Source organism: Zootoca vivipara, chromosome 16 (genome assembly GCF_965207765.1).
Source record: "Zootoca vivipara chromosome 16, rZooViv2.hap1.1, whole genome shotgun sequence".
NCBI lineage: Eukaryota > Metazoa > Chordata > Lepidosauria > Squamata > Lacertidae > Zootoca > Zootoca vivipara.
Genome location: NC_142599.1, coordinates 22929691 through 22944314, shown reverse-complemented (window position 1 = coordinate 22944314; position 14624 = coordinate 22929691). Strand labels below are relative to the sequence as shown.

Genomic DNA, 14624 nt, shown 5'->3' with positions numbered 1-14624 from the left:
ACTGAAACCCGGAAGTAACCCGTTCCGGTACTTCTGGGTTCGGCACGGTGCGCAACCCGATAACAAGCAACCTGAAGCGTCTGTAACCCGAGGTATGACTGTATGTAGCTGCAAAGAACCAGAAGTCTTTTTATCTTTTTCCATTTTCTTTCTTTCTTTCTTTTTTTCTTTCTTTCTTTCTTTCTTTCTTTCTTTCTTTCTTTCTTTCTCTCTCTCTCTCTCTCTCTCTCTCTCTCTCTCTCTTTTCTTTTTGCTCCTGTTCCTTTTTTAGATTAGGTTTTAAAATTATTTCTTTTATTCTGGTGTATTATAAAACCCACACGGGTGGTGCTGTGGGTTAAGCCACAGAGCCTAGGGCTTGCCGATCAGAAGGTCGGCAGTTCGAATCCCCGTGATGGGATGAGCTCTCGTTGCTCGGTCCCAGCTCCTGCCAACCTAGCAGTTCAAAAGCACGTCAAAGTGCAAGTAGATAAATAGGTACCGCTACAGCGGGAAGCTAAACGGTGTTTCCATGTGCTGCTCTGGTTTGCCAGAAGCAGCTTTGTCATGCTGGCCACATGACCTGGAAGCTGTATGCCGGCTCCCTCAGCCAATAAAGCAAGATGAGCGCACAACCCCAGAGTTGGTCACAACTGGACCTAATGGTCAGGGGTACCTTTACCTTTATTATAAAAAATATAGTTTGTATTAGGCATGAACTTTTGCATATCTTTTGATAAGTGTCAGTTAAAAATAGGCGTATTTCTTAAAAAAACTAGGTCTTACTCAGAGCAGAGTTGCTGAAATGAATGAACCGAAGTTAGACACGTCCATGAAAGGCAAGACAATTTACCCTCCTGCTTATTCATGGAGCGTGTGGTTAACCTGTGGAACTCACTGCCACAGGAAGCAGTGATGGCTGCCAGTTTGGACATCTTTAACAGAGGAGGGCTAACAGAGGAGGATATCAGCGCCTACAAGACATGATGGCTATATTCTACCCCCCCCCCCCGAGTCAGAGACCCATGGGCTGACTCCAACTAAGGCAGCCTGTCATTGAATTCTACTCAGTATTGATCCAGAGCAGATTCCAATGTATAGTGAGCAGAGTAAAAGCTTAAACATGTTGCAGGATTCCCAAAAAATAGGCCAGAAGCAATTAATATTTCATCCAGCAGAGCTTTACTGCTACTGAAGGCAAATGAGCATAATGGTCACAAATTCAATGCATTCAGGATTGGCATAGTCCAGGGCCAGATTTAGGTTTGATGAGGCTCTAAGCTACTGAAGATAATGGGGCCCTTTATATTTCCAGCTGTCCTTTGTCAACAACAAATTGTCACTGTTTTTTTGGTGTTGAATATGTGCTATCGTAATTTATGGACCTACAGTGGTACCTCGCTAGACGAATGCCTCACAAGACGAACTTTTCGCAAGACGAATGCGTTTTGCGATTTCAATGGAGACTCGCAAGACGAAGTTTCCTATGGCGCGCTTCGCAAGACGGATTTTTTTCGTCCCATAGGGTGCCTCACAAGACGGATTTTTTTTTATTCGTCTTGTGAGGCACCCTATGGGAAACCGCACTTCAATGCGTTCCTATGGGAGCCGCTTCGCAAAACGAATTTTTCGCTATACGAAGCGACTCGCGGGACGAATTAAATTCGTCTTGCAAGGCACCACTGTAATAGGTATTTAAAGCCAATTGCACATAACAAAATATGTATTTTATCAAAGTAATTGTTGAACTGAAATACAATTAAGAAGAAGTATATTGATAGTGATTTTTGGGGGGGAGGGGCAAGAGAAATCCAGTTGCAGCAGACTTACAATAACTTATAATAAGTCTAAAACCTTGACATTAAGCGTACTATGTACAGAACACCACACCAGAAGGAAAGAGAGACAGAAAGAAAAAGCGAAACCCAGGCTCCTTCTGGTCTATTATTATAGTCAGCATGACCTTGACACAGAAGAGATAACAGAACCAGTTTAGGCCAGCCGTACTCAGCTTATCTGAAGGAATAACCCAAACATCATGAGCTTTCTGCTTGATTCTTTCGCACAGAGTAGCTTCCAGAACCCTCTGGAATGAAGTAGAATAAGAAAGCTCTCTACACACCAGATCAAAACTTTCTGCACTAAGACATGCAAACTGCCAGCTTCCTGTGTCCCCCATGTGCAGGGTCTCCAGGAATACGAGGAGTGGAAATGGTCCAAGAACCCCACCATGGTCGAAGTCCTGGAAGAGTTCCCGTCTGTGCAGATGCCGTCCACCTTCCTGGTGACCCAGCTCCCGCTGCTCCAGCCTCGCTACTATTCCATTAGCTCCTCCCCTGACATGTACCCTGACGAGGTCCACCTCACGGTAGCCGTGGTCTCCTATCGCACCAGAGGTAAATTGGGACCACAGCTCAGCGGCAGAGCATCGCTTTTGTGTGTGGAAGTTGCCATGTCCTGTCCATCTAGTTTTAAGGCCTGGTCTGAAATACTGGGGAGCCACCACTAGACAGCATAGACAATATTGAACTGGAAAGATAGATCAGACTAAGGCAGCTTCCTATGTTTGACCTTGAGTTGGATTTTTATTTATTTTTAATTACAAAATTCGCATTTAACCAAGCCTTATGAGGAATGGTTGAAAGAGCTGGGTATGTTTAGCCTGGAAAAGAGGAGACTGAGAGGAGATATGGTTGTTGTTGTTTAGTCATTTAGTCTTGTCCTAATCTTCGTGACCCCATGGACCAGACCACGTCTTCCACTGCCTCCCGCAGTTTGGTCAAACTCATGTTGGTAGCTTCGAGAACACTGTCCAACCATCTCATCCTCTGTCATCCCCTTCTCCTTGTGCCCTCAATCTTTCCCAACATCAGGGTCTTTTCCAGGGATTCTTCTCTTCTCTTGAGGTGGCCAAAGTATTGGAGCCTCAGCTTCAGGATCTGTCCTTCCAGTGAGCACTCAGGGCTGATTTCCTTCAGAATTGATAGGTTCGATCTTCTTGCAGTCCATGGCACTCTCATGAGTCTCCTCCAGCACCATGGAGATATGGTAGCCATCTTCAAATATCTCAAGAGCTGTCACATGGAAGAGGGAACAAGCTTGTTTTCTCCTGCTCTGGAGGGTAGGACTCGAACCAATGGCTTCAAGTTACAAGAAAGGAGATTCTGACTAAGTATCAGGAAGAACTTTTTGGCAGTAAGAGCTGTTCCGACAGTGGAGCGGTCTCCCTCGGCAGGTGGTGTACTCTCCTTCCCTGGAGGTTTTTAAGCAGAGGTTGGATGGCCACCTGTCATGGCTGCTTTAGCTGAGATTCCGGCATTGCAGTGGGTTGGACTAGATGCTCCCTGATTCTCATTTCCTACTCTAGAATTCTATTATTTCCAAGGCATTAAGTTAAAGTCGCTTAGTGATATACTTTTTCCACTGTTGAGAAATGTTTGCTGGCAAAATTGACAATGAAACTAAGAGGAAGAGAGACGACAATGAATTTAAGGAAGATTGGAAGGACTTTATTGCCTATATACAGAAGCAATGTACACAGGTTAATACATTAGCAGGGTTCTAGGACTACTTGCAACTTTATTATGAATGGACAATAAGTAATTTGAATGGTTTTTAAATTTACAATGGACATGTGGTCTGCTGATAAATAATGGAACCAAGGAAGGGACTAGGGGGAAGTCTATTTCTTCTGTTTGGTTTTGAATTTGTATTGCTGTTGTTTTATTTTTGTTAATATGGGGAAATCAATAAAATATTATTTTAAAAAGAGAGAGAGAAATGTTTGTGCCGGCAGAAATGTTGTTGCACACACCCAAAAAGCATAATCTGTTGTGCTATAAGTTTCCACTAGTGCAGCTGCTGTGTTGAAATTCCTCTGTCGTGGAACATTAAAACTCATGCAGAGCAAAGAGCATGTTGGATACAAGCCTTGTGTTCCCGCTGCAGTCCTGACCCGTCTTCCTCCTCCTGTTTTTGCCTAGATGGCGAAGGGCCAATCCACCACGGGGTCTGTTCCTCCTGGTTCAACCGGATACAGGCGGACGAAGTGGTGCCATGTTTTGTCAGAGGGTAAGATGGGGGGAGGGGTGTAAGGGACGCGGGTGGCGCTGTGGTCTAAACCACTGAGCCTAGGGCTTGCCGATCAGAAGGACGGCGGTTCGAATCCCCGCGACGGGTGAGCTCTGTCCCAGCTTCTGCCCACCTAGCAGTTCGAAAGCACGTCAAAGTGTAAGTAGATAAATAGGTACCGCTCCAGCAGGAAAGTAAACGGCGTTTCCGTGCGCTGCTCTGGTTCGCCAGAAGCAGCTTAGTCATGCTGGCCACATGACCCAGAAGCTGTCTGCAGACAAACATTGGCTCCCTCGGCTTACAGAGAGAGATGAGCGCCGCAACCCCAGAGTCGTTCGCGACTGGACCTAACGGTCAGGGGTACCTTTACCTTTTAAAGATGGGGGAAATTGAAAAAGTGTGGACAGCTGTGGAAAGATTGGGCCAGATGACTCTCAGAGGTCCCTTCCAACTCTTCAATTCTATGATTCTATGATAATAACATGCTAAAGTGTTACCAAAAGAGAACTCTTCTCCCCCCGCCCTTTATGCAGAGCTCCTGGGTTCCACATGCCACAAGACCCACAGGTTCCTTGCATCCTGGTTGGCCCTGGGACAGGGATTGCTCCTTTCCGGAGCTTCTGGCAACAGCGGCTCTTTGATGTCAAACACAAAGGTAGGTCCAGTCATCTACATGAGTGGAGCAGGGCTGGGTGGAGGCTGGCACATTAGGACAAATGGGGCCCTACCCCGCCAACCTATGCCTGCCCTCACCTGTCTGCCTTCCTACTTGCAACCAGCCCCAATAACATTGCCTGCTGGATTAGGCCAGTGGCCCATCTAGTCCAGATGTCAGGGACTGGACTGAGGAGGAATGGTGGAGACCGACCCCACCTCCCCTTCTCCTGCATTTCCCGGAGAAGAGGGAGACAATACAGTGGCACCTCGGTTTATGAACTTAATCTGTTCCTGAAGTCCATTCTTAAACCAAAACTGTTCTTAAACACTTTCCCTAATGAGGCCTCCGCACCGCCAGTGCCCTTCCACTGTTCGGATTCAGTTCTTAGACCGAGGAAAGGTTCACAAACCAGGACACTACCTCTGGTTTTGCGGAGTTTGTAAACCGAATCGTTCGTAAACAGGACTGTTCTTAAACTGAGATACCACTGTATAGGTTTACAACAGTGGTTTGCAGAAGGCCACAGATCAGAGGCTGCAGAGGGGAAAAGCTGGGAAATATTGGGAGGGGAGCAGGGAGGAGGAGGAGGAGGAGGAGGAGGAGGAGGAGGAGAGGGAGACAGCTGACAGACTGTGTCTTTAGAAAGCATTCTCCCAGAACCCGGCAGGCATGGAAAGTAGGAGAACAGAAAGCTCAAAGGTAGAAAGCACAGATCTGCCAATTTAGGGATGATGTATAATAGGAGAGACAGAGGGGGTGGGGCTTTACTCGGAGCAATGCCATTAATGCAAGAGAGGCACTTTTCAAAGCCCCTCTCTGTGAATATTGAATAAAAGACTTGGTAAGAACTCTCCTTGTTTATCTAATTCTTGGCTCCCCACCGTGGGAGGAATCAGATTCCCTGAAGCCTGACACCAGCATCCTGTTCTCACAGCAGCCAGCCAAATGCCTGTCGGAAATCCACAAGCAGGACCTGAGCATAAAAGCCCTCTCCCCTCCCACAGCTTCTAGCAACTGGTATTCAGAAGCATTGCTGCCTCCAAGCATGGAGGCAGAGCATAAAGTAGACTTGTCCTCCGTGAATTTCCCCAATCCTCTTTTACTGCCAACTAAGTTGGTGGCCATCACTGCCTCCTGCGGGAGGGACTTCCATAGTTTAGCTATGAGCTGCATGAGAAAGTACTGCCCCCCCCCGCTGCCCCCAAGTCCTTAACTTTCCGATAGGCATTGGATGTCCATGATTTATAGTGTTACAAGAAAGGATGTTCAGAGAGGGGTGGCACTGCCTGTCATCTTCCTGCTGCTCAGTCTCCTCCACACTCAGCAAGCAGGGAAGAGGGCAAAACTAGAATTAGTTAGCTCTGGCTGTTGTTGGCTGTGGCGCCACCTACTGGTGGCCTCCCAGCCTTCTGTGTCCATCCTGCCCAATGGACACCAGCTACCACTGCCACCTACAGGTGAATCTCGGAAAATTAGAATATCGTCGAAAAGTGCATTTATTTCAGTAACGCAACTTAAAAGGTGAAACCAATATATGAGATAGATGCATGACAGGCAAAGGAAGATATGTCAAGCCTTTATTTGTTGTAACTGTAATTATTTGTCGCTAGGCAAGTCAATTATGAATGGAATGTAATTAATGAAATGTAATAGCGATGTTTATTTTAGTATTATTGTAACTATTTGTTTTATTACTGTGGAATTTCCAAAAGAAAGCATTTGTAAAAATTAAAAGAAAAATAAAAAACAATAAGTTGCATTACTGAAATAAATGCACTTTTCAACGATATTCTAATTTCCCGAGTTGCACCTGTAGAACGTCAAGTTCCCTCTGGGCATGGTATGAAACCCGCTGCTTGTGTCTGGCCACTTGTGTGGTTCTCTAGGCTGTGTTTTGAAATGGCAGGTTGTTTTTTGTTTATTATATGGATTAGTTGTCTCCTGCTGGCACACCTAGGAGCTCAGTTAGAACAGCATGAGATTCTTAAGCTCAGGGTCATGGGTTCGAATCCCACCTTGGGCAAAAGATTCCTGCATTAGAGGGGGTTGGACGAGGTGACCTTCACGGTCTCTTCCTGCTCTACAGTTCTATGATTCTATTACATGTTTTGCATTCTCCCCTCCCGCCTCCCCAATCTTTCCCCTCAGGGCTGAAGCCATGCCCCATGATGCTGGTCTTTGGTTGCCGGCAGTCCAAGATTGACCACATTTACAAAGAGGAGACCTTGCTGGCGAAAAGCAGTGGTGTCTTCAAGGAGCTGTTTACGGCCTACTCTCGTGAGCCAGACAAACCAAAGGTAACCTGTGATTGGCGGTGATTCCTGAGCTAGATGACCCCTGGTTCCCCTTCTGCAATTCTATGGTTCTAACACACCTGTGGATGGATCAACCTCTTTAGCTCACATGTTCATTCATCAGTCCATTCCATCCTGTTTCTGCTTTAATCCATGAGAGGCAGTGTGGTGTAGTGGTTAGAGCATGGGTAGGCAAGTCCCGGTGGCTGGATCCGGCCCAATTGCCTTCTAAATCCGGCCTGTGGACGGCCTGGGAATCAGCACATTTTTACATGAGTAGAATGTGTGCTTTTATTTAAAATGCATCTCTGGGTTATTTGTGGGGCATAGGAATTCGTTCTTCTTCTTCTTCTTTTCAAAATATAGTCTGGGGCCCCCACCCCCCACGAGGTCTGAGGGGCAGTGGACTGGCCCCCTGCTGAAAAAGTTTGCTGACCCCTGGGTTAGGGTGTCAGACTAGGACCTGGGAGACCAGGGTTCAAATCCACACTCAGCCATGAAGCTCACTGGGTCACATTGGGGCAGAGTCACTGACTCTCAGGCTAACCTACTTCCCAGGGTTGTTGTAAGAATAAAATAAGTGGGGGAGGAGAACCACGTACACCACCTGCATTGGAGTAAAGATGGGATATGTGAAGTCATAAAAAATAAGGGTTTGTTTCCCAAACCACTGAATATCTCCATTGCCCTCCTCTAAATCATGGGCTACCTTGCGTTGGTAACTGTCTCCCAGCCTAATCTACCTCAAAGGGCTGTTGTGTAGATATAATGAGGAAGGGGAGAACAATGTCTGCTACCTTGAGCTCCTTCTGAAGACATTTTTGTTTAGGCGGCTTTACCTTGAGATATAACCCGATCATTTATGGAAGATCAGTTTTGTAGAGGGTGGGAGGGTCTTTGCAGTTTTTAGAGTTGTGTGAATGGTTTTAGTTTTCTAAACCGCTATCATGGTTTTTAGAACTTGCATTTTTTTTAGGTTTTGTTCTGTTTTTACCATATGTACCACTGTGGAGGCTTTGTGCTACGAAGCAGTCCACAAATTGGTTAAAGAGATAAATGAGGTGTTATTATTTATATCGTTGTCTAAAAATATGTGTGCAAAGATTCCTCTTTAAATACGTACTTTATCTGAAAGCATGCATTCCTTTAAAAAAACAAAACAAAACCATAACAACACAGAGGTGTTTAAAATGCATTTGGTGCACTTTTTTTTTTTTTGAAGCCAAAAGCTGCATTTCAAAATTCAGAGAAGCGTAAAATCTCGAGGAAAATTGCATTCTGATCCGTGTGGCAGTATAGGAAGCGTGAATTAGGTTAGCTTGCTTTAAGATGCAACCCAGATGACACTCTTTTCCATCCCTTACTAAGCCCGAATCTTGCGAGGACTGTATAGGAGGATATTGAACCTACCGAATATGTGGCATAATCACAGTCAACAGCAAAATATACAGGTTGCCCCTACCCCTCCTCCCTTCCTCTATGGCAGGGGTGGCCAACTCCCAAGAGACTGTGATCTACTTACAGAGTTAAAAACTTGCTGTGATCTACCCCCTTTTTTGGGGTTCAGGTCAAAGTTGTTGAGCTTTTTTGGGGAGGAGGAAGGCCTGTTTTTAAGGCATTCAGATCAAAGTTGTTGTTGAGCTTTTTTAGGGAGAAGAAAAGCGCCATTTGGGGGGGTCAGGGCAAGAAAATTGAGCTTTTTTAGGGGAGCCAAAGTTGTTGACCTTCTTTGGGGGGAGCCAGTGATCTGCCATTGATCTACCACAGGCGTCCAGTGATCTACTGGTAGATCACGATCTACCTGTTGGACGTGCCTGCTCTATGGGGTCAGCTCTGCAGTTCATTGGCCCGCCTGCAGGGGGAGCTGTGCTGCAAGGGTGGAAGCCTTCTTCCGCAACATGACAGCTAGCACACACACCCCACACCCCCATTGCTGTCCGCTTTCCCTTCCTGTAGAAATACGTGCAGGACATCCTTCAGGAGCAGCTGGCGGGAATCGTCTACAAGGCGTTGAAGGAGCAGGGAGGACACCTCTATGTGTGCGGTGACGTCACGATGGCTGGGGACGTCCTCAAGACCGTCCAGAGCATCGGGAGGCTTCAGGGCAAGCTGACGGCAGAGGAAGCCAGCGCTTTCATTAGCAAGCTACGGGTGAGCACCACCACCACCACAACCACGCAGCATGCCGTGGGGGCAGCCCGTGGCGTCAGGCACCCTGCCAGCATTCGGAGCTGAAATCAGTCGGGTCCCAAGCACAGCCCCCGCCTCCATCACTGCCCCTGGTGATTTTGCAAGGTCCCTGCGCAAGGAGCTTACAATTGGAAAACCAGCATGGGTCCCCTTGAATTTTAGCGGCCTCCCTATGTAATCCCACTGCCCCCCCCTGGAGGCAGTAGCACCCACTTTGAGAACCTTCCTCTTCTCCCTCATTGCCATGCCACCACCAAGCACTTGGCTCTGAGCCTTCTCCCTTTGGGGGGGGTCCCCCAGCTGCTGTCTCCTTCCCCTCCTTTGCATCCAGACTGTCAAGGCCACGCACCCTCTTTCCCCAGAACATCCCCTTCGCATGCCTCGCCTCGCTGGCCAGGATTTGTCCTCAAGTTCTTATAATGCTTCATTGTTCCCCGGGTGGAGATATAAAGAGAGGTGTTCTTTGGTCACACCGACCAAAGAAAAAAAAATCAACTTTCCCACTGGCATGTGAGGTCCCCGGAAGCTTAAACAGAAGAGAATGCGGCCCTTGGGGTGTTTTAAGTTCCCACACCCATTATAGTAACCCTTTGCTGTCTCCTCTTGTAAGAAAGGAGATTCTGGCTTTACATTCGTACCTTGGTTGCCGAACGCCTTGGAACTCGGCTCCTGAATGATTGAAAACCGGAAGCGAGTGTTCCGGTTTTCAAGAAAATTTCAGAAGCCAAATGTCCCGCACGGCTTCCGCAGCTTCCGATTGACCGCAGGAAGCTCTTTCAGCCAACTGGAAGCCAAGCCTTGGTTTTCGAATCGTTCTGGGACTCAAATGGACTCTCGGAACGCATTGTGTTCGAGAACCAAGGTACGACTGTACAAGAAAAGAGATTCGGGTTAAACATTAGGAAGAACTTCCTGGCGGTCAGGGGAACCGTTTGACGGTGCAGTGGGCAACCTTGAAGGGTGGTGGGCTCCCTTCCCTTGGAAGTTTCTCCACAGAGGGTGGAGGGCCATCTTTCAGGGTTTCCTTCATTGCAGCGGGGTTGGACTAGATGACCCGCGGGGTCCCTTCCAACTCTACACTCCTGAAATTAACCGTGCATTGGTTTTTCTCCTCCTCCTTCCCACCCGGCCTGCCCCGCCCCCCACAGGATGACAACCGCTACCACGAGGATATATTTGGAGTCACCTTGCGCACATACGAAGTGACGAACCGCCTCCGGTCCGAGTCGATTGCGCACATCGAGGAGAGTAAGAAAGACACGGACGAGTGAGTCGGGCCCGCTGGCTTCCTTCCCTTTTCAAACCGGCGCTTTTGTTTCCCCAGAAACGTGTGGGCTGGGCGAGAGAATCCCTTTTCTCATTCGGTTGACGCCATCACTCGAGCTACCCGCCAAGAGTGGGTGGGGATCACCGGGGAGCAGGCATGTTGAGCCTCTAAGCTCCGCATGCAGAAGTTCCATCCCTGGGATTGCTGATTAAAACCGGGGTGGGGGGTGGGGAGCCTCAAACCCAGGGGCCAAATGTAGCCCTCCCGGCTGCTCTGCCCAGCCCTCAGAACTTCCCCCAAATAGGCCACACCCCTCAGGAGACCTGGCCTTTTTTTGCCTGGCCTGAACACACCCCTCGGACTCTGATAAATGCTTCTCGCTTGCCTGGAGAGAGGGGTGTGAGCAGAAACAAGCCTACTGCATGTAAGGTGAAATTTGCATTTGTTGCTCCGCCCACTTCCCCCTCTGGCCACACCCACCAGGAGGGTTGCAGCTGGAGGAAGCAGCGCTTCTGAAAACCGGGAGCCTGTGCTCTTGCACTTGGGTTCCTGCTTGCTGGTTTCCCACTCTTCCGCAGGGAGAACGGGGTGCTGGGCTGATCCAGCACAGGCTCATTTAGGTTCTCATGCCCAGAAAGGAATGCGGCCCTCACGCTGGAAAGGTGTTTCCCCACCCCTGATCTGGAGAAAGACCCTGGGAAGCTACTGACAAGTTGGAGTAAATAGCCCTGGCAGTGGTGGCTGGTGTCCATTGGGAATGGTGGGGCAGGACTTAGGGGAGCTAACAGCAGGTGGCGCCAGAGCTAAAGATAGGCAGAGTTCTAGTCACCATTTCCTACCTGCTAATTTCTGTAACAGGTGGCACTGTGGGTTAAACCACAGAGTCTAGGGCTTGCCGATCAGAAGGCCGGCGGTTCGAATGGGGTGAGCTCCCGTTCCTCGGTCCCTGCTCCTGCCAACCTAGCAGTTCAAAAGCACGTCAAAGTGCAAGTAGATAAATAGGTACCACTACAGCGGGAAGGTAAACGGAGTTTCCGTGTGCTGCTCTGGTTTGCCAGAAGCAGCTTAGTCATGCTGGCCACATGACCTGAAAGCTGTACACCAGCTCCCTCGGCCAATAATGCGAGATGAGCGCCGCAACCCCAGAGTCAGTCATGACTGGACCTAATGGTCAGGGGTCCCTTTACCTTTACCTTTAAGTTATGTAAGGGTGATACTGAGACTCCCATTTGCCCTAATACAGGCACTGCCAACCTGTGGCCCTCCAGATATTTTGGCCTACAATTCCCATGATCCCTAGCTAACAGGACCAGTGGTCAGGGATGACGGGAATTGTAGTCCAAAACATCTGGAGGGCCACGGGTTGGGAATGCCTGCCCTAGTAGGTCAGCCTCCACTCTGCCCCTCCCATTGCCTGCTACCCATCCCGTTCAACTGGAGCTAGGAACATAAAAAGCTGCCTTGTGCTGAGTCAGAGCCTTGGTCCATCTACTTCAGTGTTGTCTGCAATGAATGGCATAAGTTCTTCAGGGTTTAAGGCAGGGGACATTCCTAGCCTTATCTGGCAATGCTGGGATTGAAACTGGGACCTTCAGCATGCGAGGCAGACGCTCAACCACTAAGCTATTTTCTAGTGGTCCACGGCAGTGAGAAGGGAATGAGATCTACTGTTGTAATATTTTGTGCCTTCTGCTGAGCTGGTGGCACCAGCTGGCCTAATCCCAACCCAACCCTGCCACCTACTGTCCAGAAATGGTACCGGCCATTCAAAGAGGCTTTTCTTTGCCACATAGCTAAGTTGCCGCAGCATTCGCAACATACATTTAAAGCAGATTTATACCGCTTTAGCTGTTGCTGCTTCCCCTGAAGAATCCTGGGAGCTGTAGTTTGTTAAGGGTGCTGGGGATTGTGGGCCTTTGACTGCAGAAGGAAGAGGCAGGCAAGAAAGGCTTATTCCGTGAATTAAACTTAGGAGCTAAGCCTATGGTTTGGTTCACGCATCGTAGTAAGCCAAACTATGGCTTAGGTCACATTCAACACCATACATTTAAAGTGCATTTAAAGCACATCTCGTCTCCCAAATACTCCCGAGAACTTACCCCTTACAATGCTGCAGTTCCCAGTTCCTTAATAAACCACAGTTCCCAGAACACTTTGCGTATGATGTTTTCTGCCCAACTAATGAAAGGATGGCATTTAAGCCAGGGAATGCATAACTTGCGAAGGGCGAACGAAATGCACGCGAAGTCGAGTGGAGGGGGCGATGCTTTTTTTACATGCCTTACCTTGCATGTGTGCTCTCAGCTCTAACCGACGGCTTTTTTGCAGGGTGTTTTGTTCCTAAACGTGACCCCGTCGCGTTGCCCGAGGCAGGAGGCCGAGCCAGGCAAACCGCGGCAGCTCCAGCTGCTCCGCTCCAGCCCTCAAAAAGGAGAGGGGTCTGGACCTTGTACTGACACGTCCGCATCCGCTCCTTTCCTCCAGGGACTTCCGCCAGGCCCACAACAACAAACGCTCGTCTGTGTCTCGTCCTATTGTTGTGTCCTGAAGGATGTGTTGTTGACGCTTGGATAAGCGACGGAGGAAGAGACGGAGGGACAATGCTGGCGATATTTCTCTCCCCTCCACACCGCCACCCTCTTCTCGCGTCCTGTGGCAGTTTTATTTCCCTTCCGTGTGACCTTCTCTGGAATCTCCCACTGTGGCGCGATGGCTTTGAACGCAACCTGCAAGCAGCTCCGGCAAAGACACACAACTTCTCCGCTCGTTCATGACAAGGCCGTCTTCATGGCTGCATGAAACCACCACCCTAGTGGTCGTCATCTGCATTTTGTGTGTGTGCGTGTGTGTGTGTGTGCGTGTTCTGGGGTGGGTTTGGAGGGTCACGGTCAGTTGCTGTTGAGTTACGCAGCAGAGGAACGCAGAATCGCCGCCCTTGTCTGTTTGCCAAAATCTCTGCCTAGCATGATTTGCTTCAAGCAGTGGGTCACTCTCTCCCCTGTCCCCTCCTGCCGCTGCCCCTTTCATCCCTGCAATCTGGCAGTGGGGAGGAGGGGAAGTATGGCGGGCAGCTCCTCCTGTGGCTTTGTTCTTGTGCAGCCCCTCGGTCCTTGCATACAAGGTGGAACTGGCCTCCGTTGCACAGATAATGGTCGCACCTTCGTACGGCATACTTGCGCAGTCTCTTAACGTGATGCACTGCCCCAGCCTCCCTGCTCCCTTCCCTGCACCTTCCGCAACGTGTCTGAGCACTGATCCAATGGTCACAAAGTCAGCAACACAGCTGGATATGGCAAGCTAGGTGGGCTGTAAGCAACAGACTGCCAGGAAGCAACTGTGGGTCATCAGGCATTGTGGCTAAAACACTGCTAAGGGTATGAATACACTATTAGGAATCCAAGAAGGTTTCCCTTGTTCATGCGATGTGCTTTTTCATTTACTCCTCAGACAGAGGGAGAGAGAAATAAAAAGAATGAGGATGCTACCAAAGGATCACTTTTGTAGAACCATAGAACTGAGATGGGGAATCTGTGGTCCTTCAGGTGTTGATGAGCTATGACTCCCGTCATATTCTGCTGATTGCAGAATGGCAATTGGGATGGGGGAGAAATTTGATCCCGTTCGCATCCGATGCTGAGCTTACCTAATTCACACTTTGCCCAACAGTGTTCGGACTGAAACATCAGCCGTTCTTCGAAATTTGCACTTCTCCCAATTTTCGAATGCCGTTCTCCAGCTAAGTGACACAGACGCATACACGAGCGTAAAGTGTGCATATAAACGCATATATTAGCAAAAGTAACATACACAAAATGCATTGCATTAGGGGGGATTACTTTGCCTAAAAATGTGTACGTTGGGAGAAAATGCAGACTTGTTAGGAGAAATCCGCACTAAAATTCTGGTGAATTTTCACGAGAACAACAACAAAACCACGAGCTGAGATGGTAACGTGGGGGATCTAATTTAAGACTGAAAAACACGAGAAACGGAGAAAAACAAAAAATGACATATTTGCCCAACATCATGTCCAAGACCATGGGTAGGCAAACTAAGGCCCGGGGGCTGGATCCGGCCCAATCGCCTTCTAAATCGGGCCTGCAGAATCAGCGTGTTTTTACATGAGTAGAATGTGTCCTTTTATTTAAAATGCATCTCTGGGTTA

The 14624-nt window shown here is 48.6% G+C and overlaps 1 protein-coding gene across 4 annotated transcripts in view; it reads left to right on the top strand.

Annotated features, from left to right (window-relative positions):
* NOS1 (nitric oxide synthase 1) overlaps positions 1-14394 on the top strand; it is a 119159-nt gene extending 104765 nt beyond the window's left edge. For 3 of the 4 annotated variants that reach the window (XM_035098442.3, XM_060269289.2, XM_060269287.2), the window contains 7 exons: positions 2165-2375; positions 3963-4050; positions 4584-4705; positions 6857-7005; positions 8959-9153; positions 10341-10459; positions 12944-13951. In XM_035098442.3, the coding sequence (XP_034954333.3) occupies positions 2165-2375; positions 3963-4050; positions 4584-4705; positions 6857-7005; positions 8959-9153; positions 10341-10459; positions 12944-13007 (948 nt within the window). In that variant the 3' untranslated portion in view covers positions 13008-13951. Of the gene's footprint in view, positions 1-2164; positions 2376-3962; positions 4051-4583; positions 4706-6856; positions 7006-8958; positions 9154-10340; positions 10460-12787 lie in introns of all 4 variants that reach the window. The other variant, XM_035098445.3, reaches the window with a different exon arrangement.
* Positions 14395-14624: the final 230 nt, after the last annotated feature.